This window comes from Dinoponera quadriceps, unplaced genomic scaffold (genome assembly GCF_001313825.1).
Source record: "Dinoponera quadriceps isolate SergipeBrazil2010 unplaced genomic scaffold, ASM131382v1 scaffold566, whole genome shotgun sequence".
Taxonomy (NCBI): Eukaryota; Metazoa; Arthropoda; class Insecta; order Hymenoptera; family Formicidae; genus Dinoponera; species Dinoponera quadriceps.
The window spans coordinates 5,745,082-5,769,501 of NW_014555972.1; the positions used below are offsets into that span (position 1 = coordinate 5,745,082).

The 24,420-nt window shown below is 42.0% G+C and overlaps 3 protein-coding genes across 3 annotated transcripts in view; 1 reads left to right on the forward strand and 2 right to left on the reverse strand.

Annotated features, from left to right (window-relative positions):
• The window catches only part of LOC106746360, a 196,153-nt gene extending 181,800 nt beyond the window's left edge, over positions 1-14,353 (reverse strand). The window contains exons 1-2 of the mRNA XM_014622905.1: positions 13,853-14,353; positions 4,336-4,556 (exon numbers count right to left, since the gene is read on the reverse strand). Of these exons, the coding sequence (XP_014478391.1) occupies positions 4,336-4,556; positions 13,853-14,094 (463 nt within the window). The 5' untranslated portion in view covers positions 14,095-14,353. The remainder of the gene's footprint in view (positions 1-4,335; positions 4,557-13,852) is intronic.
• A 3,551-nt stretch (positions 14,354-17,904) lies between these two features.
• LOC106746410 (probable elongator complex protein 3) lies at positions 17,905-20,624 on the forward strand. Its single transcript, XM_014623000.1, has 9 exons — positions 17,905-18,105; positions 18,223-18,464; positions 18,544-18,747; positions 18,875-19,128; positions 19,193-19,382; positions 19,481-19,698; positions 19,879-20,139; positions 20,220-20,401; positions 20,517-20,624. The coding sequence occupies exons 1-9, from the start codon at positions 18,087-18,089 to the stop codon at positions 20,591-20,593; spliced, it is 1,647 nt and encodes a 548-aa protein (XP_014478486.1). The 5' UTR covers positions 17,905-18,086; the 3' UTR covers positions 20,594-20,624.
• A 99-nt stretch (positions 20,625-20,723) lies between these two features.
• Positions 20,724-23,072, reverse strand: LOC106746409 (piggyBac transposable element-derived protein 4-like). The gene is made up of 2 exons (XM_014622999.1): positions 22,977-23,072; positions 20,724-22,918 (listed from the first exon to the last, which is right to left on the reverse strand). The coding sequence occupies exon 2, from the start codon at positions 22,718-22,720 to the stop codon at positions 20,921-20,923; it is 1,800 nt and encodes a 599-aa protein (XP_014478485.1). The 5' UTR covers positions 22,721-22,918; positions 22,977-23,072; the 3' UTR covers positions 20,724-20,920.
• Between the last annotated feature and the right edge of the window lie 1,348 nt (positions 23,073-24,420).

The following is a 24,420-nucleotide window of genomic DNA, read 5'->3' on the forward strand; positions in this document are numbered from 1 at the left end:
TTTTACCCCCCCCCCCCCCTCCCGTTCTCCCAATAACTCGCGCCCAAGTTAACAAGCCATAAAGTTTTTAACGATTCTCCAGAGTTGATGACAATATTCGCCACGAATCAAAGACTGTGCGCGCCGGTGAGAGAGATGCACGCGACGTCGCCGATGCGGCAGCGTGCCCGCTGTTATCCGTCCGGAACTTTAGATCTGCGCGCCTTACACTCTACGAATGCTTCCTTACTCTTAATCCTTAATTAACCTCAATTCGAACCAATTCCGAGCAAGTACTCCCTCCGTTCAATCCGAACTTTAATCTCGGCCCGACTCGCATACGGATAACTTTGCAAAAGCGGCGATCGCAACTCGACGGCAAAATAAAAGCGACACGGACGCAAAACAATAATACGAACTCTGGAAGTTATCTCGAGAAGAAGAGGGAGACGGTAGGAAATATCCGGCACATCCGCTGAGGTTGTCGCGTAATAATTCGACAGCTCGACGCCGCGGCGGCGACGGATTTATGCGCCGCTTCGCGAACAACGAGGCGTATTTTTGCCGATGAAGTAGGGAAATGACAACTGCGTGCGCCATGCGTACGTGGAAAAATATTTTTATAGTCCCTTCTGTATTCTTTCCAAAATTTATTTTGCCCGTCGCGGGAGTGGTATTCAAATAATAAAAGCAAATCAAGCGGGCGCGGCGAGAAGGGTGTGACTTTTAAAATCAGCCGCGTTAACAAATATTGAGAATTCAAATAATAACTGTGTGTAACATGTCTCGTATTATTTCAATAAGTTCCGGGAGATTTGAAAGAATTGCAAAAAAGACCGCTGCATCGTCGTTTCTCTCTTCCTCTTTTTTTCTATGGATATATTTAATCTTTTGTGGATATTTTGGAGATATTTTTAATCTTTCAAAACCTCGTCGTGTGGAGTTCAGTTTTCGCGAAAGTACAGTCTCGCGAAAAATCCAGGTTCCTAATTGCGTAACGTTACCGAGCTGAAAAATAAGCCGTATCGAAGGTATTGAGGGATTTTCGTAAAAGCGAAACTCATGTTTCAATCGAATTAACAGATTCGCGTTCGCTATATCGTTCTATGCGCTATACCTGTTGCTAAAACAAAAAAAAAGAATCGTCCTTCGATTTATCTCAATATCGATGCAAAATATATTATTTTCAGAATTGCGAAAATACTGATAAATAAATAAAATTACTTCCAAACTCGCGTTTCTCCGCCGCAAGGTTCCCTCTTCAGGATAAATAATATCAGTGGAGCTTTCAATGACTTGTGAAATGGGTACCGGAAGCCCTTTACTTTCTCCGACGGCGCCCTTATGCCTCGAAGCTCTACAAAGCCCCTGTGTTGAATTGCTCCAACGATATTGGATACACAACGTGAGCTTGCAATTTATTTCGAGCGAAATTCCTTTTCATCTGTATAAAATTGACTTGATATTTGCATTAAGGATATAGCCGGCCATCCATCCTAATTAGATACTACGAGAGGTATTACGAGAGATATACCTCCCTAGATTCATTCAATGCTCCGACGTCAAAACGTGTTTTAATGAATCCGAAGAAAAGCGTTCCAGAGATACATTTAGCACTTGGCGAGAGGCACATCTGTCGAATAAATTGATATTCGCAATTTTGTCACGCGTGTAATTCTCTGAAACGCGATTTCCGTTCATTGTAAATAATTCTCCGATTAATACTACATTAATATGTTCTACATCGGTGAAATTCTACCGGCCGAATTTTCGAGGAAATTCTCCGAGAGAAAGAGAAAGAGAGAGAGAGAGAGAGAGAGAAAGAGTTGAAAAATATTTCGCGACATTCTCCGTCGTGCCGGACAGCACTCGTAATATTTGATTAATAAAGCCAGTTTCATTTCGCCCCAAGCAATGGTAACACGATTTACCGGGCGCCAGCCAGATCACAAATTACACGTAGCCAAACTTGGCCGGGACGTAAACACGATAAATAGCCTCTGGAAAATTTTCAGCAACATCGGGGAAAGGGTCAGGAGGCATCCCGGTGCATCGAGCGTGTACGCTGCGTTCCCACGCTGACCACACGCGCAAAGCCCAACGTGGCCCGATGTCGCGACGACGAGCGAGTTCTGTGCGTGTCGGGGAAGGTACTAGAAGGGATTTGGGAAAGCCCGGCCGTAAAGAGTAAATTACGATGCCGGTCTCGCTTCACAGTTTTACGCCGCGTTTCTAGCTTTCGTATTGTGTCCGGTGTACTTTTTCTCTCTCTCGCTCGCTCTTTTTCCAACGTTGCATTGTGCGCCCTATCAGTGTTCTCTCGCGCGAGGCCGTCGCCGAATAAACCAGATACGCACGTACGTGTACGCACGGCCACGCGAAGCACCCCCCCCCCCTCTATGTGCGCGGCGCGCGCGTGTTTGCGCGCTATAAATATATTAGCTGGAAACGCGAAGCCGCCGGAAACACGAGACTCGCGTACTCGCATGCGTGAAACGCGATTACATTTCACAGTCAATTGCTGCTTAAGGAACATCGCGGAAAATCTTACGGAAACGTCGTCGCCGATGATAGCTACCATCGAGCGTGCAATTCTTTCATATTGCGTTTCCACGCGCATTTTCTCAATTTTTTTTCTTACTTCTCCATTTTCTCGAGTGGTCCGTGCGAACAGCGTCGCCGGTCGACTCATGGTAATCTTTGCCTTTTATCCCGTCAACATTTGCTTACGTCACTGCGTGATAATACGTTTCGAGGCAACGTCCGATAGGTAGGTGCGCGGGTAAAAGAGAAAAATCAGAAGGAAGGGTTGAAAAGGGGAGGGAGAACGCAGCGCCGGAAAAAAAGCGTGCGAGAAACAATGACGTAGCGACTGGCAACTTTGTAATATGATACAACATCGCGTTTGCATAATACGGTAATAACAGCTTCACATTCGCGGTGCAGACGATGGATGTCACTGTTCTGCGCCGGTCATGTATTTAATCACCGAAGGGCGGGTAATGGAGTTGCCATTTTATTTTGCCCGATATATGCGTTCTTGTACCTCCTCGCGAAACAGTCAATGTCCGTTCAGTGGAGGAAGCTTTTCACGCGCGTGAAAGCCGACTCACAACGGACATTAATATACCCTTGTTACGATTCAAAGCGAATTTTTCCGCTGAATAGACTGCTTTCGTTAACATCAACGTCGGTGCGGACGTATATGTTTAATGATCTCTCCCCGTTTCTTTCGTCAAATATTTGCCATGAAGGTACGATTTAAAAACTACCGGAGTCTAATGAGCAAAACCCCGTCTCCCGCTTGCAACTCCTACGAAAAACACGATGTTACGTTAATTGCATTTGATAAATTCGGTCTCTCCCGAGAGCCCCTCCCGCCGGCCGATTTTTTCACGTTTAAGCTAGTTGGTCCGTAGAGTCCGCGGGATTTTCAGTTAATAGTATCTCACGATACTAAGAGGCCCTTACATAAGTTTATTATTTATTGAAAAAAATTCTTTCCTACAATACTTTATTTAAATATCTAAGTAATAAGTGTTAATTTTCAGCGAAATGAAGACAAATGTACACGCAATATTACAAACACGGAGATATCATATTATTTACTTTTTATTTTTCATATTAATGCTATATTTATAGGTTAGTCGAGCTGATAGAGAGATGCTAGAAGGTAGTATGTAAGTATTTAAATATGTGTACATGCATATATATCGCTGGTATTGTTGTAATTGTTATAATAAATTATAAATTTCCTACAGCTATATTTTCCAAGTAAAGTAGTCAATGATTCTAAATTGTGTGTACAATGTCTATATTAGTCTTTAATATTATATTAATAGTTTGTCGTTAAAATTCTAAATGTGGTTTAAGGGAAATTAAAAATAGAAGGTTAAAAATAGAAATCGAGGAATATTTATAAAAAGTGTCATCTTTACTTGCAAATATTTCAGTTTCCGAATGGTCAATTGTTTCCTAACTTTACAAATCCATCATACATGCAGCTAAAATGTTGAAGAATTTCTAAGAAAGTGATTTAACGGGCCAACTGTTTAACTTTTTAAACGGCACCACGTATCCGAATAAAACAAACGGCAATGGAATATAACTTATTAGCTCTCGCGACGCAAGACAGTTCTCCAAATATTTTCGTTTATCAACGATACCGTTGACAAGTTGTCGTTTAGTAAGCGTTTACGCGAGTCGATTAAATGCAGGTTGGGCCACGAATAAGACTGCGCGCTATGCTAGAATGCACAAAAGGAAATGTGCCATTTACGTAGCTCTCTGTAGCATTCTTACGTGCGATGCACCGCGGAAACGTGCCGCCATATCTTACACACGTTGCTTACTCACGTATATGTATACGATGACGAACACCTCGCAGACGAGGAGGGACGGGGAGAGGCTCAAAATTCAACGACTGCCATCCGACGTCTGTTTTATTTCGGCTCCGTGTCTCTTTCTTCTCTCCGGAGAAAGGACGTACCTCCTCGCGAGGATCACCGAGGGGCTTCCCCTGATGGCCGAAGCTCCGCAAGGTAAACGCTCTCCCGCCGCTCTCAACGTGGAACGAGCTGCGAATTTAAGAAGAAAAGAGGATCCTTTTTCTTTTTCTTTTATGAGAATTCTTTTTTGCGCGCTTTGCTTTCGAGAGACACGTCTGTATCTGCGTGTGTGAGCAAATTCCGTTCCGCATCCATTATTATCGGCGTGATCGCGACGAAATAGTCCTATATTGAGAAACAATGTTTGATATATTTCACGACTATAATTTTTCACAGTGAAATAATTAGTCGGAAAACTTATTTTTGCGCTACTGTAATATTTTTAATATTAAACTTAAACACATATTGTATTGAATAATTTGTTAATGAGATTAAGAATTTTTCTCTCAGTGCATCGGCAACTCCAATAATGACTATTAATTAAAAATGTCCGGCTTTTATTCGATAGATAAGGAAAATGAAGAAATTATACAATTATAGTTAGCATCGTAGAAAAGTATTTCGATGTTGTGTCCACACCAAGTCGCAATCCTTTCCCTACCCTTTAAACCGATCATTTGCGTACCAATCATCAAACCATTCGACAATCACTCCTGCTTTAATTAAAGAAATCATCCCGGTCGCATCGCGTCGCGCGGATATGCATGCGAATGGAACTTTCGCACCATTTACATCAGCACCTCGTTATCCCGTTAGTCACGATATTACATTTTCATAAAGTATTCCAAAATGCGAGCGAGGAAGTAGTTAAGTTTTACGCGTAATACGTTATCCGGAGACAAAGGCGCGCGATATGTATCGCTAAAAAGTGCATACAGCGCGGCGTGTAGTAAAACCGAAAAGTAAAAAGAAAATTGGTGAAATGTGGTAATAGCCGCGTGGATTTGCTCGATATGTTGGTGAAATATATTTTCGCCGGTCAGAGCGCTACTGACTCACCGTGTCTATACACGGCATAGAGGAATTATCTCCCCTAAAAACTATAAAAAAAATGACTGAGACGAAATATTTCACAGCTGCGTAACGAGAAAATCATTTTTTATCACGACGTCGAACCCGGGAAGCATTCACGCTTCGCACGGCTCGTGCGTGTCCAGCGTGTCATTTCTGGAAAATATTTCGAACAAGTAAAGAATAACGGCGCGCCGTAATTACGCGTAACACCATAAATATCATTCATACATACCACATTTCGTTATTTCGACCCGAGGGATTAACGGATAATCGATCGTCGTTCTCCGTACGCGCTTCGAGCGATAAAAGTAAAAATATTACTGCGACTCGCGCGTGCGTGTTCGATGCAGTGATACTTTGATAAAGTACAAATACGAGATAAGGGATGTATGCAACGTGTAATTAATTGCGAGTTATATTCATTTAACGCGTCCTGTTACGCGGAATATCGCGAATCAAACGTGCTCCTTTACGACAATAGATTTTTCGGCCCGTATCGGGATGATTTTTTAAAGTTTAATTAACACGAGTCATCCTTTTAATAATCTATTAACTGCTAACGTTAAATATTTCGCTACACAAATCTCGCATGAAGACAATGTTTATGAAGCGAAGTTCGCGTGAAATTATTTAAAATGCAAGATTCATTAGTAGGTTTGGCCTTTATGTGGTTTACAAAAAGATTTTTCGTTTCCAGCCATCTTCATTCAAAAAACATCGACGCCTCATCGCGAGCCGATATTCCGTAATACCCGCGCGACTCCGAGAGTAATGCAAATTACAGCGCGAAGGAACGGCCCGACATTTTTCCTCTTTTATTTTCGGGAGCCGCACTTCCCAATAAAGTGCCGCGTCGTCGTAAATTGCGGCACTTACCTGGTATTAGATCGGGATATCGGACACGGTTGTGTACGTTGAATGCGTGTTGATTGACCGGCGTTAGAACGAGCGTATGCCGTTTCCCGTTGCGCGCGAGTGCAACAATCTGTCTCGGGTAAAACGAAAGTCTGTTGATTGAAAATTTCATGGCTGCGAGTCGTGTCGCATTAAACTTTTATCGCGGCCGCGCGTTAAAAGCGCCATTCAGCGTGGGCACGAAATCGACGTATCGCCGCCAAGTTTTTTCCTTTTTTTTTTCTATTTTTTTTCCGCGAATTCCACTCGGCGGAATTAAAGGGCATAACACCGCGACAGGTTATAATCGGAAGCATGCAGCGTGCGTGACGCATTGATAATGGCGGAACTAATTTATCCGGAAAAATCGATAAGCCGAATAGTTTTTTTTTCTCTTTACGCCGACGGCTATCGCGAGTTGATAAGCTCATAATAAAATAAAGCGATCGCCCTTCGCTCGTGAAGCTATTTAAATAACAATTCGCTGAGCTCTCTCCCCCTCTTTCTCTCCCTCCTTCCCGCTCTCTCTTCAGCTCACGATATAATCGAAAATCCATGCTTTCGAGATTGTAATTCCGGTAACTGGGGCTTTCATTTCTACCACTCTCCCATTAACCGATCACTCGCGATCGTAACGAGGGAAACGCGGAAGTAAAATTCAGATTTACCACCTCCGTCTCGTATCAGAACCCGCGTGGTCGCTTCTTTGAAATATATTCCATCGACTTTAGATTCACCGATTTCGCGGGGATCCAGCGTGATTCGACTGGTTCGCTCGGCGAATTCGATGGAAGCCCGACATCGATCGCCGCCACGGAGGAGAGAATCTCCGCGCGAGAGAGAGAGAGAGAGCTCGCCGAAAGTCTCGCGCGACAGCGACGATCGGAGGCCATTAAATTCGAAATTGCCAGGTAATTAATATTCAAGCTAGCCTCGTGCGGTCCGCCCTGCTCGCTCGCCTAAGCTGCCGCGCCTCCCCTCTGCCAACTAAGTCAATACGTAACGCAATTACTTGACAAGCGGATGGTGGCTGCGGCACTTTCCGCGCTGCCGCTGCATCGCACCGACGTTATCGCATCCTCCCTTGCACGCGTGTCGCGCTCTTCTCTCGCGTGGAGCGGGAGAGAGAAGCCGTGCCGACGACAACGCGTAACGGTCGCGCGCGCCGTCCGTGCGCATCGCCGCTATCGGTGTTTGTTTCTGTGTACTCTCTCTCTCTCTTTCCCTAGCGTGTATACTCGCGCGCACGCGGGATGTTGTTATGCAAGGAACGTGTTTAACTTTAGTGAGCCGCGTAACCATATTGCCCGAATGCATGTGCAGCCTTGCACCCCACAGGGAAGGCGATATCGCGGGGCATATAGCGGATATAATGGCTGTTGCGAGCACTTACGCTCTAGTGCGTTAGTGCGTGCGAAACGTCGTCGTGGAGTACCTTAAAGAGGCCCCGGTACGACCGTGTAAATAACGATCGTCGAGACGTCGGCCGATCGCGACGCAGGGCGTGCGGGGGAGGCGATGTTTAATGATTCAGACACTACACCGCGGGTTTAATGTTTCAGTGAGCCGGGGCGCCGCTCTCCCCGGGGAGCGATCGGCAGAATAATCCGATATATCGTAATATTATATATAATTACGTTCGAACGCACACGTAAAATTATTTATAATTACATGATCCGCCGATGTGCGGGCGACGTGCGTTATTGCGGATCGCTGGCTGATCGCGACGGTAATAACAATCGCACGTGCTATGAATCTCCCCCGGCCATGTCTCCCTCCATCCCTCGCCCACCGTGATGCAGCTTTTTCGTTTTCCTGCCGCTGGAGGAGTATAAATAAATTGGTAACTGATATCGTTAGCTTAAGTGAACCGCGAGTGGTGTACATATGCACACCGCAACACCGTTGTTGCATGAACAACCGGCGACGGGAGTAGCGCACGAAGCGCCGATATCGCGCACAATGTGCTGTATGATAAATGCGGGCAAGAGAGTACGTACGATGCGCCTTATAGACGACGCATCGGCCCATATGATCGGCTGACAACGGAAATTAAGTCGCTCCCGACATAAAACGTCCGTGTGTCGAGCCGCGTGTGCGTATCGCGTTAGATAAACTCTCGAGCGTGAAATGTGATAACCGAGCCGCTCGAAAGTAGATCGCAGCGCTATACGTTCACTTGTAATTCTGAGAGATCAGACTCGCGAAAGTCGCATCGTTGCTTTCGCGTGTGAGTGTTCCCGCGCTGATAGGATTAACGTTAAGATTCCATCAATCGCAGTCTTAGCCGAGTGTTCCTTCTACTTCTCTCTCTCTCTCTCATCTCTAATATAATCAGCTTGATTTCGCCCAGTGAATAAATTATTTTTGTTATCTTGTGCGATTATATATTCAGTGGAGAGAGATCAGGGCTGAATTACAAATAGCTTTGCTTTATATTAGAGAGATGTAATCATTGGTAAACCCTAGGTTTATACACGAAAAAAGTTAGTCCCATATAAACTAAGAATAGATACTTTCATATGTAAGCAAGAATATCATAATCTTCTTAGGAGCCTTTAGTCTTGACTGAATTTATAGTGATGCAAGTATTATTTGAATTCAATTCGAGACTAAAAATCTTCTAAGAAGATTATAATATTCTTGCTTATATCTGAGAATAACTATCATTGATTGTTTTTTTTACGTGCCAATGTTATTCTGTTCGATTCACTCTCTCTCCTCCGTCCTTTGTCCTTTCCAGAGCGTGGTGGCATATAAGCATTCTAGATTCACACAAAGATTCTAGTGGTCGTTAATTCAAACTTTAAATTCAAAAGGTATTGCCTCGGAGCATTAATAAATTTACTCTTTGCTCTCTTTATCTCGGTCGATTTATATCTCGTTATGAAATTCATTCCTCTTCCCCCACGGTGCGCGACGGAAGACGTACGGGAAATTTCAAACAGCCAAGAATACACGCGATCGATACCCCAAGGCGAATACGGTATTACACGTGCGTTAGCGTCAAGTGACAAGAAATGCACATGTATCGATTAAAGTCGACCGGACCTATGCACCCGCGCTCATGCGCTCGTGCATGAATGTCATTTCTGAAAGAGTAAGAGATATCCATCGAGCCGTGTAACCACGCCGAGCCGCAAGGCGTTACGATGCATCGACGGGAACGCGGACAGGCGGATTCCCGTACGAAGATGTCAAGGAATAAAATGCGATAAACTGATCGCGATCAGCGGCGGAAAGACGTCTCGCGCGTTAACGAGCGTCGAGCGTGAAAATATAAATCAACAGGGGGGAAAGGGGTGGAGGAAGAGCAGGTAGTATAGGAGGATGAACAGGAGGGGGAGCGCCGTCGGTGAAAATTTAATTAAATCACACACGTAATTTAACGGATCCAGCTGTCGCTAATAAACTCTACGCAACAGAAGCGCCGGCCGAAAGTTATAATTACGCGAGATATGGCGAATTTAAATGAATATTTCAAGGGACGCGTGCGCAGATAAACGGATCCCCGACGCGTAGGTGCATTTTGTTACATGCCTTTCATTTACATTTCGCATTTGAGGCACAATCGTGGCAGGTGGATGCTCTCCCGCCGTATTAAAATTCGACGTCGGGGGGGGATTAAAGCTGAGCCGCAAGCCGGAAAATCGCCGGCTCTCTCGGACGAAATTTGATGCGCGCGCGACGCGACGTGACAGCTAGAAGAGCGTCATGATACCGTGCGCGCGCACGCGAGCGCGCCAGAAAGGAGGAAGCTATAGATGCGCGCATTGTTGCATAGCGGCTTGCATAGCGGTCGTCCTGGACGCTATTACCGGTCCACTGTGCACACGGATGCACCCATCGCGCCACCCACCCGCCTGTGCGTTCATTTCGGCCACACGATACTTCTGTCCGCGGATAAAACTGGTCTCTACTGCAAAGATCTATATATATATATATATATATATATATCCTAGCAACGAATGAACGTCACACAAACACGACGAATAATAAAATTTATGTTGCGATTCTAAGCGAATTTATGAATAAATCGTAAAATTGCAAAATCGTAGCTTACGAAGAAATCATAGGGATCTGATTTACAGTTTTATGTAAACTACAATTTTGTGCTAGCATCTGCATTGCATGTTCATGGTTACGATGAGTGACTAATTTCAGATATATACAAGGTGTCCGTCGCTAAGTGTTTTATCCGTCATACTTGTAGTTTAGGTCAGTATGATGAAAAAGTTCTGTACCAAGTTATTAATTATTGAAAATGGCCATGTACAGAGGCTTCTTTAATTCATAGCTCACAAATTTTCGTGATTATTTGCAAAATAATAAAGGATTTTTTATTCAAAATCGCCTAATCTACAAGTATAGGATAGTAGCTAGCGACAGACATCAGTATATTGAACCTTCAACATATTTATTACCTTGAACATATCGTTAGATACAACAGCCGCTGTATTCTTAAAGATTAGGCTATTCTGAACAAAACAGTCCTTTACCATTTTGCGAATAATCATGCGAATTTTGGAGTTATTGATTAAAAAACCTCTATACTTGGCCATTTTCAATAATTAATAACTCAAAATGTTGTGTGGTTGTTTACAAAATGGACTTTTTCGTTCACATTAACCTAAATTACAGGTATATGACGGATGAAATACTTAGCGACAGATACCCTATAATATACCTGTAAGATACTTGTAAGATACCTGTAATTTAGGAGTTGCGCGTGATTACGCGTAAAGTCCACATATCATATTTTATCCGAGTGCCGTCCTGGAAATATCTTGAGGACGTAAGACGTCCTCTGGACATCTTTAAGACGTTCCTTAGAGATCTGTGCTATATGGAGGAAGGTCATCGATTTCTTTGCAGGTTCAAGTGTTTCGATTATTTTGAACATGAGGTATGTACTAATCATTAAGTTTTACGTGTAATTTAAACATTTCTTATTCATATATTTTGACAATTACTAAGAGACTTTTCATAATATTTACGTCTTATAGACAGTGTTTTTTTGCTAGTCGTAAGATTTACGAGAAATTGTAGGTATTTACAAGTGATTACAAGTGATCACGTGTGATACGTCTTACGATACGCATAGAACTACAAATCCAATCATAAGTTTTTACGAGTCTTACGAGAATAAGTTACGAGTCTTACACGATTTTGTTCAGAATTGCAGCATTAAATTGAAAGATGCATGGACTCACATGTAACATCTGAATTATTGGCAAAAGAACGTCGATACGAAATTGACGTTAGTCACTATTAAAGCGTAAACCGAATAAACCAACGAAGAATAACGCTTACGCTGCTTTAACAGCGACTGATTAAATTTTTTCTCTTTCGCGAGGTGGACAAAGTTACTGTGAACCCCGTCGGCGGTGATATTTCAAGCAATTTTACATTTATTTGCATCTTTCAATCGTATATACGCGTTTCTTTTTTATTTATCGACCATTTGCGTTCAGAGGACGAACGGCGATGTATATAAATTTTTCACTCGTACTAACGTCACATAGTGCGCCGATTGATAAATATTTATGTTCGACGCGCGCCACACGGCGCGTTTAGAAATAGAATCACGACGGCGGGAGGATCACGGAGCTTCCGCCGTCAAAGGACGGAGGAAGTGCAGAATGGCCGGCAGTAAAGCAGGTCGCACGGTAAGGTTGAAGATCTCTGGACTACGGGATCAGCGCCGGGGCTTTATTCCATAGACCGTTCACCTGTCGTACGCCATGGACACTCGCGCGCTCCGAGAAGCGGAATTACGTGTGATGCGCGCGTGCGACTGTGTGAGTACTCGCAGCGGTGGGATTATACGATGAAGAGGGTCTAACACTTATTGCGCACAATGCTTGACGAACATTAAGTTCACCGCGCCGAGCGCTGCCATTGTCGTCGCAGTACCCGACGATAAACAAATACACATCGGCCGCCTTCCATTCAATTCCTGAATGGAAAATGATGATCGCGAAGCGTGCTCGCAGCGTGATCGCCCCGGCGGCATACAATCCGATGCAATCGTGTGCATTGTGCGTGAACGAGCGTGAAGACCGTGCGAGGAAGGAGGGACGGGGTGAAATGCGCGATAAAAAGGCGTCCGGGAACGAAGATCAACGCGAGATAGTTTCTCCGCGAGAATTCGTTGAATTCGCGCCGATGTTGAAATCGATAATGCGAGAGAGACGCAGTCGAGAACGCCGCGAGACATGACGTAATTATTCGGCGCTGTTGCACTGTTGTTTTCTCGGCGGCGGTGTATATCCCACGGCAAATTTATCGTCCCGAGATTTCCGCTTTCGCCGTACGCCCAGGTGTCCTAATAGGAGCTCGCATACGTAATGCGTATACATAGGTTGCTAAATCCGCGCCGCTCCCGGCATCGTTAAAGCAACAAATAAAGCTCCTTCGAAAATCAATATCGCGATGCCATTAGTGTAATGCGATTGTGCGGTATTAAATTAAATATCATTTTCCGCGCATGTTCAACAAGCCAGCATGAAATAATTGCCAATTACCATTGAAAACGTAGTAATCAAATGTAACAAGTAAACGTTTCTCCAACGATAAAGAAAAAATAAATACAGCGTAATGGACAGCAGCTCGAAACGCGATTTTATTCGCCGGCCGTTGTCGCGTCGGGATATATCAGGACTTCGCGTTACTTCGCGTTCGTTATGTCATTCGCATCGAAGCGTAAATACTTATCGCGCAATCAAGCCCCGCTTCCGCGTTCCGCGAGCGTTAAATTAATTGGCTTGCCCGTAGCACGAAAATAAGAAAACACAACTACAATAATAATAATAATAATTCAAAAAATAAGGTGTTAAATCTTCCCCCATGTCCCAGAAAGTCCTACATTTTATGTCGAAATAACGTATTACTTGTTCACAAATTGAAAATGTTGATGAATTGACGCTAACGCATTTTCTTCTAGTACACGATATTATAATATTTGGACTAAAATCTCATTCGTAATGGTAATATTTAATATGGTAATATTTCATATTAATGAAATTGACATATCTATAATATTAAATATTTATTAAAACAATTGCTAAAAAAATTTATTTTGACACAATATATTTTACTGTGTAATATATAACAATGTTGTAATAAAACTGTGTAATATACGAGTATAGCAAAATAATAATAATGTGTGTGTGTGTGTGTGTGTGGATAATAAAATAATCATAATAATAACTTTAACACACAAGAAAGAAGCGTATTTGACCGTCACTGATTTACATTTTCCGACGTCAAACGAGTTCGACTAAGAAATCACGACGAGTGCGCGCAACAAAAGCTCGCGCGACGGGCACGTTTAACGAAGCGGTGAGTCCCGCCGATACATCACGGTCCTGAGCGGCAGATTGAAATTTAACCCAGTGACGCGAATTATTATAATCCCCAACCTACCCATACATACCGCCGCAATGACGGGGGAGGGCGGCAAGGCCCGGCGGCGTTTTTTGCGGTTAGGTTCGTTTAGCTCTCGTGGTGCTCACCTTATACCGCCAAGTATGTAATATCGGATCCCATCGTTCGTTCCCATCCGTGACGGGTCTTTCCGCGCGGGACTGCGTCGTCGTCTTGGCTGCGCGTACGTACGTGCGACGTCGATATATCGGCGCTTGCCCGACGTCCAGACGAGCCTTCGGGCGACGACGAAAGAAGGAACATGGCGTCGCCCCCGCGAGCGCTCGTACGGAAATCTTATCCGCCCGAGTGACACGGTAGGAGCGATCATTGAATGAGAGTGCCTCGCGGGGTCTGGGCGAAAAAAGTCCGCCGATCCGCAGTTTTATAACGGAAGAACCGAGAGGGCCGCGTCACCGTTGAGATTCATCCGCGATTAACCGAACGACGAACGCCGATTAATGTAATCCGCGATTAACTGACGCGCCAGTGGTGCCAACGGGGAGCCAATAGAGCGAAGTTAGTCATCGGAACGAGAGAGAGAGAGAGAGAGGGAAAGTTATCTCGTTCTCTCTTTCTATAACCCTATGTTTAAAATTGTCACCGCTCCAGCTAGTTGCTTTCGGTTCGCTTTATTTATCGCCAACACGGACACGATTGTTAACTTTTGCACTTCGTCGGACGACAAATTGTACATTAATAATATTCATGGGTCGCTAAAAGCAACAAACAATTACTTTATTCTACGGCACTACGTTAATCGTGCTCAAGCTCTTACTGACCATATCAATATTATTAACGAGCGAATATCGACGAGTCTTTTATTTATCTTATTACAAATTATATACGTAGTTAGAAATTAGCGATGCTCTCGATTAATCGTTAATTGCTTTGACCGGAGCCCGATGACGATTCAGTACGGCCATCGTAAATAACCCTCTCTCTTTCTCCTCGCTTGTTGCAATTATTATCGAGATTAAATATTATTGTTGAGAGATGCGTTATTTTGTGTGAAAGCTCTTCGATTCTATACCTGACTGGCTCGGAATTGCAGTCTCTCTTCCTCCGCACGATTCGCAAAGTAACGGGCGCCAACGGTCTCGCCGGTGCAACTGTATTGACTGCGCATCTTTTCCTCAGCGACTACGCGCATATTCTCTCTCTCTTTCTCTTTCCTCCCGCAACCTTGGATTGTCTCGCGCGTCGAATCGCGCTACGTACGGAAACATAAATCTGACAGTCGTAGAAATCTATGAACAAAAGTGGAGCCACTTACATGCGCGTAAAGCAGAATTTATGAGAGGCGCGGGAATATAAATGCACGACGTATCATAAATTCCCGTCTTGGATGCCGGGATATGTATGTGGTGGTGTAGGGTGGAGGAGGGGCGAGAAAAGAGAGCGGCGTATAGGTGGTTGCGCCGAGGATGGCGGGAAATCTCTCCCTCGCGACGGGCCCCGAAGGATACTAACGACATTATTCGTAGCTTTCGCGGGCTTCAGGGACATCTTAAGTATACGAACTAACGGTAGCCCCCAAGACTCGTCACTGTTCCCCACAAATAATAAACATTCTTTCTAAACATTTTTAATACGCAAGGATAATTGAATAAATTTCCGAGACTGATTGCGATGTAATATTGGAAAATAACCATTTTCGATGAGAATAAGAGTCAGACGGACGTTTCTTATTTATTCACTCAGGTCAGCACGTTGGATCGGTCTCCCTTCGTTATTTTGTAAAGAAGTTACTTGCTGTTCGATAAGAAAATACATAATTTATCAAAACGTTACTCTTGATTACTCTCTCGGACAACATCATGTTTAAAATCAGTACATAAATAGGACGTCTTGAAAACGTTTTTCAAATATCTTATGTCCTGAATTTTGACGTTATGTTGTCTGAACTGATATTCTGATTTTTTTTGTAAAGTTTACCATATTTTTTATCTTCCACGTTTATTTGTGATCTGACATACTTCGCGTTTTGTGTTCTTTAGACATTCTCCTTCTTTTCTCTCTCCCTCTCTCTTTCTCTCTCTCTCTCTCTCTCGCTCCCGAGTTAAATTTAAAATCGATTACAAATTTCCTACCGTGCCGTTACGTGACGCAATTTCGTCTTGACGGCCTGCTGTGGACCATATAGAAAATCGAAAGCGCGCACCCGGGAGAAGAGGGAGTGAGGGAGGGGGGGAGTGCATGAACTTAATCGCGGCGGGCCCACCCTCGTCTTCGACCCCGTTCGATATCTTAACTACTTTACCCGGTACACGACCTGTCCCCCCCTCTGATTTAGTCGACTCCGCGCGCCGTGAACCCTCCGTCGCGTCTCGTCTAACTTATGAGCCCCATCCTATCATCCCCGACGCCATTTGGACCGGCAACTTCGCGATGAGATGCATGGAAATCGAGCCGAAGCCTTAATAACACCGATAGCTGATAGCAGTCGCGATCGAACGAGGGAAAAACCGCCAACTTTCCGTCGTCTTAAGAAAGGAGTCCACCCCTATCTCCTCCGGCCGTAACCCTCGTATCGGCTTTCTCCCCTTTTGCCACCGGATAAACGAGTGCCGCGCCGAAAGCTCTCGAGGTTGGTCATCTGTCGATTTTTCTCTCTCTCTCTCTCTCTCTCTCTCATTCTCCGTCGAGTTCTCCTATAGATGCGTTTATAGTAGACGTGTCTCGTTTCTCTCTTATCGGTATTAACTCGGGAAGTTAAACGCTCTTCGCAGCTGGTGTAACCGTGTTATCCGCGTTAATTCGAGATGGGACACGCAGAACAGGTACGCCAAGATCGATTTTCGATGTGTTACAGATACGGAAAATGTATACTTTACGTCAGTTATAACGTTTCTCAATTAGCATATAGAAAGAGAGGGAGAAAGAGAGAGAAAACCCACAGAGAGATTATTCTCGCGCACAAGTTAACATCGACATTTGAACTTTCGTCTCTCGGACAGGTGCGACACGTATGGAATGAAATAGCGTGTATCAACCAGCCGCTCGTTCCGACCTCGCTTACCGTCAGTTAAGTTGAACTTATGAGCGTGTAAAACTAACCATATCGCTGTGTTTCTTTGCGAAAATGAGAATAAACGCGCGATAACGAGTTGCGGCACGATAATCGCGAATCAGGATTCTCATTTCGCGGTCGCTCCACTGCGTATCCGATTTAATTGTCCGATATATGAGAGCCGATTAAAACATCATAGAACCGCCGGCCTGAAATATCGAGATTCACACGGACGCGCACACCTACACGAGATCTACTCGATTTTCCATAAGGTCGTCGGATGGGCCGAGACGGAATTGCATCACGTAACCGCTCCCTTGATATTGCACCGCATCCACGAATTCGATTAATTTTTTACGATCGTCCAATCAGAGAGTCGGATGAAACTGCTTGAATTAACTGTTCTATTAGAAGCTCTTTGGTTTCGACCGAACGAGGCTCGCGATAACGTCTTACGCTTGCCTTTAACCGATTGCAAGCTGGCTACTGATATGATTAAAGTGTTTCATTCCTATTAAGCTCGCTGCAGTACATGTTAGACTTTATGATATGTCTAAGTTTAAATATCGTATATGCACAAAATATACCAGAAAATCTTTATACCGAAAGGAGAAGACGGCATTCTTTATTAAATTTTGCCGAAGGATTATTATATATAGCTCAGCTTTTAATTTTCCAAGAATCTTGAAAGATAAACATTCAATTAATTATTTGTTAAAGTTGTTAAAATTGCGTTAAAAGGTCGTTTTGTTATGTATTTCAACTTTTAAAACTTCCATTTTGAAAGCCAGCTTTTACGTGTACAAATAAGTTTGAAAAGTTTTTAAATATAATTATTGCTCTAAAATAAAATGATATAGCTAAAGTACATATCACTACTTCTTAATATTTAATGTAGGTACATACGCTTATATTTAATTATACTTATTAATTTAACTTATTAATTTAAAATTGGAGAGTTAAAAAAAATCTCTCTGACAGTAAAATATGTACTGTTATTACTAAAATACTAATATAGATTGGAGATATGTTATATTTTTGTTCGAAAAGAATCAACTGACGCCCCCTGTTATGAAAAGACTATACTATAATGGAACATGACCCACGTGCCAGAAATAAAGTGGAAAATACGAGGTTATAGTGTATGACGATGTACTTCATTGAGGTTAGAATGAATTGCGACTAAATTTGAAAATCGCCAAGTATTGAAATATCGTGCAACATATATACACATACCAATATTCTAAAATATAAAATAAACAAATAATCTGAACGTTATATATCCTTAACGTTAACGCTTATTTGCAATCATGGTAAAAAAGCGATCCGGTACGTTACATACATAATATATTTATTAATTCTATGTTGTATTAAATTTTATTTAAATATTCGTTTGTTTCATTACTCTATTTGAAATTAGAATATCTATGTTGCACACTTTTACAGAATTTCAGCAGAGTAAGGAGGAACGTATGTTAATGGCAATTGGCGAAATTATACAGGAGTTGTTAAAGGCTCATCATGAAAATCGAGATGTCGATCTGAACAGGCTAAAAACGCGAATTGCTTCGAAGTATGGCTTGGATTCCTCTCCTAGATTAGTCGATATTATAGCAGCAGTACCTAGCGATGCTAAGCATATACTTGTACCAAAGCTGAAAGCTAAACCTGTCAGGACAGCTAGTGGGGTTAGTATGATTTGTATTACCGTTTATTGAAAAGCAATTGCAGCAAAGAAACAAAGATACAATAATCTGCCTATTATAGATCGCCGTGGTAGCAGTTATGTGTAAACCTCATAGATGTCCACATATCAATATGACAGGTAATATCTGTGTGTACTGTCCTGGAGGACCAGATTCTGATTTCGAATACTCCACACAATCTTATACCGGATATGAGCCTACATCAATGAGAGCAATACGAGCGAGATATGATCCTTTCCTGCAAACTAGACATCGTGTTGAACAAGTCAGTTTAGCATCTTTGTAATCATACCAAATAATTTTCAATTAGCTCTTGATGATTATTAAAACATTAGCTTCATTAATATCTATAATAATGCATATATTTAACATAACATCGTTTCTATTTTCAGTTGAAACAATTAGGACATAGCGTTGATAAAGTTGAGTTTATTGTTATGGGAGGTACTTTCATGTCCTTACCAGAGGACTATAGAGATTATTTCATAAGAAGTTTACACGATGCATTGTCTGGCCATGTAAGCAGTAACGTTGACGAAGCAGTCAAGTTTTCCGAACGTAGCCGCACAAAGTGTATCGGTATTACAATCGAGACTCGGCCTGATTATTGTCTCAAGAAGCACCTTTCGGATATGTTACGTTATGGGTATGTGTACTTTCATTGTTCTCTCATGATGTACCTGCAATTGAACAACTCTCAAATCAAACAGGTGCACACGTCTAGAAATTGGTGTACAGTCTGTATACGAAGATGTAGCGCGTGATACTAACAGAGGACATACGGTGCGCGCTGTATGCGAGAGTTTTCAACTAGCCAAAGATGCTGGATTCAAAGTGATAGCTCACATGATGCCGGACTTGCCAAATGTCGACATCGAACGAGACATTTACCAGTTCATCGTGAGTTGTTGCCCTCTGGCAACCTGAATGAATAAATGTTAAATTCATTAAATCCAATTATTTCTCACTGATGTCTACATTGATTTGTTACGTTTTAGGAATTCTTCGAAAATCCCGCATTCCGGGCGGACGGATTGAAGATTTATCCGACGTTGGTTATACGTGGCACCGGCTTGTATGAACTATGGAAAACCGGCAGGTACAAAAGTTACGCACCTAGTGTGCTCGTTGATCTCATAGCTCGTATTCTGGCTCTAATACCACCGTGGACTCGCGTCTATCGCGTACAGCGCGATATACCCATGCCATTGGTGAGGTAAATATAACACAATCAATGATAGATAAATTCCAGATTGTAAGAAGAAGAATATTTAGAAATTACCAGACTGTGCATACCATTCGTTTCATATTGTGATATGGAGTAAGGAGAAACTTCGACTACAATGAAATTTAGAAAAATTATATAAATCTTGTTTTTCATGGCGTGAAAAAATAGTTCTGGAGTTGAACACGGGAATCTTCGTGAACTGGCTTTAGCCAGAATGAAGGATCTGGGTACAGACTGCCGTGACGTTAGGACACGCGAAGTCGGCATTCAGGAAATACATCACAAAGTGCAGCCATACGAAGTTGAGCTTATACGACGCGATTATGTGGCTAGCAACGGGTGGGAGACGTTTTTATCATACGAAGATCCTATGCAAGATATTCTAATCGGTTTACTCAGGCTGAGGAAGTGCTCTGAAGGAACATTTAGGTATGATTTTGATATACTTCACAAATTAAGGAGATCTTATGATATCTGGAGAAGCTATAACTAATTTGAGTCTCTTGTAGATCAGAATTAAAGGAGAAGACCTCCATAGTAAGAGAGCTTCATGTTTACGGCAGTGTGGTGCCTATTAGCGCTCGAGATCCTACCAAGTTTCAACATCAGGGTTTCGGAACTTTGCTTATGGAAGAAGCTGAACGAATCGCAAGAGAGGAACATGAATCGCACAAAATTTCTGTAATTTCAGGTACGTCGGAAAAAAACACGCACATCTTTCGTATTCAAATTTTTATACGTAAAAATTGGCAAGTATCACCGAGTGATTAGGAATTCATCTATCAGGAAACAATTTCTTTTTACAGGTGTAGGCACACGTAACTATTACAGGAAATTAGGTTACGAACTTGATGGCCCGTATATGTCCAAAATGCTTGTATAACGAAATAATAAAGCAGATATTTGGAATAGAACTTCGATAATATTGGATTAGCTAAGGCTCGGTTGTACCAGCGTTATTTTAACTTTAAGCGAGACTTAAATATCTGCCTTTATTTATTTATTTAGAAAGAAGGATAATTATAGACACATGTTTAACCCTTTGCGGTCCGCAGATTTCACTGATGGGAGTACCAGCAGGTCCGAGCAAATTTAGCGTTTCGCAGTTATTTTTCCGTACGGGATTTAAAGTCAATATATGGATATTAAAACGCAGAATTTGTTGAAACTGATTTGTTGTGTTTAATAGTACTTATAAAAACATAAATTTTTAATTTCTGTAATTTTCCAAAGTGTGATATTTTGCGAAACAATCACCGATATGAAGTCCTGGCTTCCGAGTACAAGTATCACAGTATGTGCGTGTTTCTCGTCTTTTTCCTGGAGTTTTCCTGTCGGAACATACTGCACAGTCTTTCTTGGTTCCTGAACGAATTATATGAAGTTGATTATTTAATCTAATGTCTACGAATGACGTTGAAGGTTGCGCTCTAGATGGTGTTTGGTGCCGGAAATTTTCTACTAATTCATCGACTAAACATTTCACAAAATTTAAGTGTGTTAGTGGCCTTTCGTTGTTCTGTTGTCTTGTTATTTTATGCATTATGTAAGCATTGATGACGCACATCTCCATGCCCCAAAAAAATAATGTCCTCCACCATTTGAGGGATTTTCGTAGGAAACAATACGTTGCTGCATGTTGGTCCGCGCGATCAACTGCTCTCATTTTTTCGGTGTAATGTATAGCCACAATTGGTTTCAATAAATTTATTGTGGCACCACCGCGTGTTCTCGTTGTAACCGATTCAAGGGATGCTGCATCGCTGGTGCTCAGGAAAGTTACGATTCGTTTGCTTTTCCATGCGAGGACTAATGTATTTTCCTTCTTATAAGCCACAGTCGATTTTGTGGAAAATTTCGGTTTCTTAATCGCAGCTGGCAAGTATTTACGATTTGGCATTACTGTACCAGTTAAATGGACCTTTACTTTTAGAAGTTCATTGGCAAGCGGGATACTTGTAAAGTATCTATCAGTATACAAATGATAGCCCTCAGCATTTGGAATGTTGTCCAGAAGTTTTTTAACCAAGGTCAATGGAATTCGAGAGCTAACCGGAAGTTCTGGTTTCTCTAAACCCTCAGTTGTCAAACTTCCATAGTAGGGCAAAATCGAGTAGACATATCCGGTTTCCCCATCCGCTAATACGTAAATTCTTATGCCCCATTTGGTCGGTTTTTTTGGATTATACCTTATAAACGCAATTTTCCCCTTGAACTTGACGATTGATTCATCGACACAAATATCCTTACCAGGTATAAAATGTTCCGCAAACTTCGAGTCGATATATTGTAAAAAGTTGTTTGCCTTTCCAATCCGGATTCCCAAAGATGTATTAGAAGATGCATTGTCTCGTAGATGTAACATCCAGAAAATTTGACGGAATCGGTTTCTTCTGAATACCTCCGAATAGAAAGGAATTCTGCTATTGCTCCTAGTTGTCCAATATTCCGATATGCTTGCAAGTGGCATTGTTCCCATATTTAGAATTACACCGATGAAGGCCATAAATTCTTCACGTGTAACGTCTATCCACGAATGCCAAATAGAGTTGTTGGCCAACTGTTTCTCACGTATCTTCATTTGTGCATATTCATTAGTCGTTTTTACTATTTGGTCTATCAATATATCAGTGAAATATAATTTGAAAAAGTCCAATGGTCTTGTTATATCCTGAGATATTTGTGGTCCTACGATTCGCGGAGAAGTTTTGAACGTGAAACTAAAAGGCAAATCGTCTTTTTCTGTTACGTCCTCCCATCCATCACTTTCACTTGAGTCCTCTATTTGTTCTAAATGTTCTTCGTCATCACCTTCACTATTCTCCATGTCATTGTCAATTCTTAGTACATTCCGTCTTTTAGGAGGAACTATGCAATCGTCACTACTGTCACTTTCATTGTCAGGTACTGAATCATACATTGAATTGTTCATATTTTCATTATATACTTCAACTTTCAATTCATCATCACTACTCTCATTATCTTGAGAATCATTCCTAAACTCCTCCATTTTTGGGAATTACACTGTTTATTTCTTAAATTTTGAACACAAATTTTATGATATATACAGTACTTTTTGATCATGAAATAACCTGTGCGACGTGCAGAGTGGCTAGCTTTTTACTGATCTCAATGTTTCTCGAGAGCTCGTTTGAAACTGACTGCCCGGAAATCTCTCCTCTCCGAGGGGATCAATAAACATTGATATCTGTAAGTTGATCCAAACATTTGAATCTGACATCGGGAGGATAGTTTTCTTTCATTACCGCTAGCCTCGTTCGCCGTGCCGCTCGCCAGGCGATCATGAATGACATCAGGCCGCCAGGCACGGACTTCTACGACGACTTGCGAATGCCGCCACTGTGGCGGCATGGGCCGCAAAGGGTTAAAACCAAAATAATGTTAGTGCAATCAGACCTAAAGGAGAATTCATACCTTGGCAGAAAAGCAGGAGCCAATCGTGCTGGTAGTAAGTAGATAAATCAGAAATTGACCACTACCAGCTCGGGTTCTGGTTGGCTTCTGCTTTTCTGTGAAAGTGTGAATTCTCTCTTAGAAGTAAATAAGTGTACAAAAAATATACAGGGTGTAGAAACGACGTTTGTTCCACTAGTTGTTTCCGATCATCATGACCTTAAAGCATGTATCAAACTGCGGATTGAGATTGGATTGAAATTTGACCAATCAGAGCAAAGTACACTAAACTTTAGTGAACTTTGCTCTGATTGGCCGAATTTTTATCTAATCTCAATTCTAGTCCATAGTCTGATACGAGCTTAAGACTTTGTGTCCACGATACTAAATCTTGAACTAAGATTTAATACTTATGTTGGTAAATGCTTGAATTAGAGATTATTATAGTTTCTGCACGCGGCAGCGTTTGCCGCGCGGCGCAAGTTCGCACGGTAGTCAATCAACAAGCCGTTTTTCGGTAAGAACTAGAAGTTTATTGGCTACCGCGTGAACTTTCGCCGCGACTATGAATATTGGCCATAGTGAAGGTTTCAGAACCAATTTCCGAAAATAAGAAGGTAAAAATAAGACTCTTGAAATCTGTGTATATTAGACTCTTTATTTTTCCACAAAAGTGGGTTTAAAAATATATATCCCTGATTTAGACCCTTTATTTCCTTTAAAAAATTAGCGGGTCTATAAATATATGTATACACGAGAGGGAGAAAAGGGAGGAGTTTCAATACATGTATGAAAATTATAAGGTTTATGCTATAAAGTGCTTCTCGAACCATTTCATTATCCTTATTTTTTGCATAGTTATAGTCTGTCGAATTTTATGACACTTCGATAGCAGATCAACGAGACTTTTATTTTCAACAAGTACAACTTAACGACTAATAAGAACTATTTTTATTCTTAGATATGAGTTTTTATTTTCATAAACTAAGGAGAACTAAAATCTTTTTAAGGAATCACATTACTAACCCATAAAAATATCAAGCAGGATTTTCAAGAAAATTCGAACAGTATGCTTCTGGGCAATTCGAACGAGATATATACGCATGTGCAGAAGCTGTTTCCTCAATAAACTCTAATATTGAAACCAAAAAATATCAAATTAAAAAAAGAGTCGGAAACAAATTAACTTAGCTTATCTCTGACCGCAAACCATAGAGGTTTAAGACGTCCACCTGTTATGTTCTGAATATCTCGTGCGAAAGAATCTCCCCCATCTTCCCCTTCAATCTCTCCTCT

What these genes read in the sequence shown, in the direction of transcription:
- LOC106746409 (XM_014622999.1), bottom strand. Translation starts at nt 22,720, where the DNA reads ATGGAGGAGTTTAGGAATGATTCTCAAGATAATGAGAGTAGTGATGAT.
- LOC106746410 (XM_014623000.1), top strand. An exon ending in TCGGATATGTTACGTTATGG is followed by an intron (nt 19,129 to 19,192) that starts GTATGTGTACTT and finishes CAAATCAAACAG; the next exon opens with GTGCACACGTCTAGAAATTG. An exon ending in GAGACATTTACCAGTTCATC is followed by an intron (nt 19,383 to 19,480) that starts GTGAGTTGTTGC and finishes GTTACGTTTTAG; the next exon opens with GAATTCTTCGAAAATCCCGC.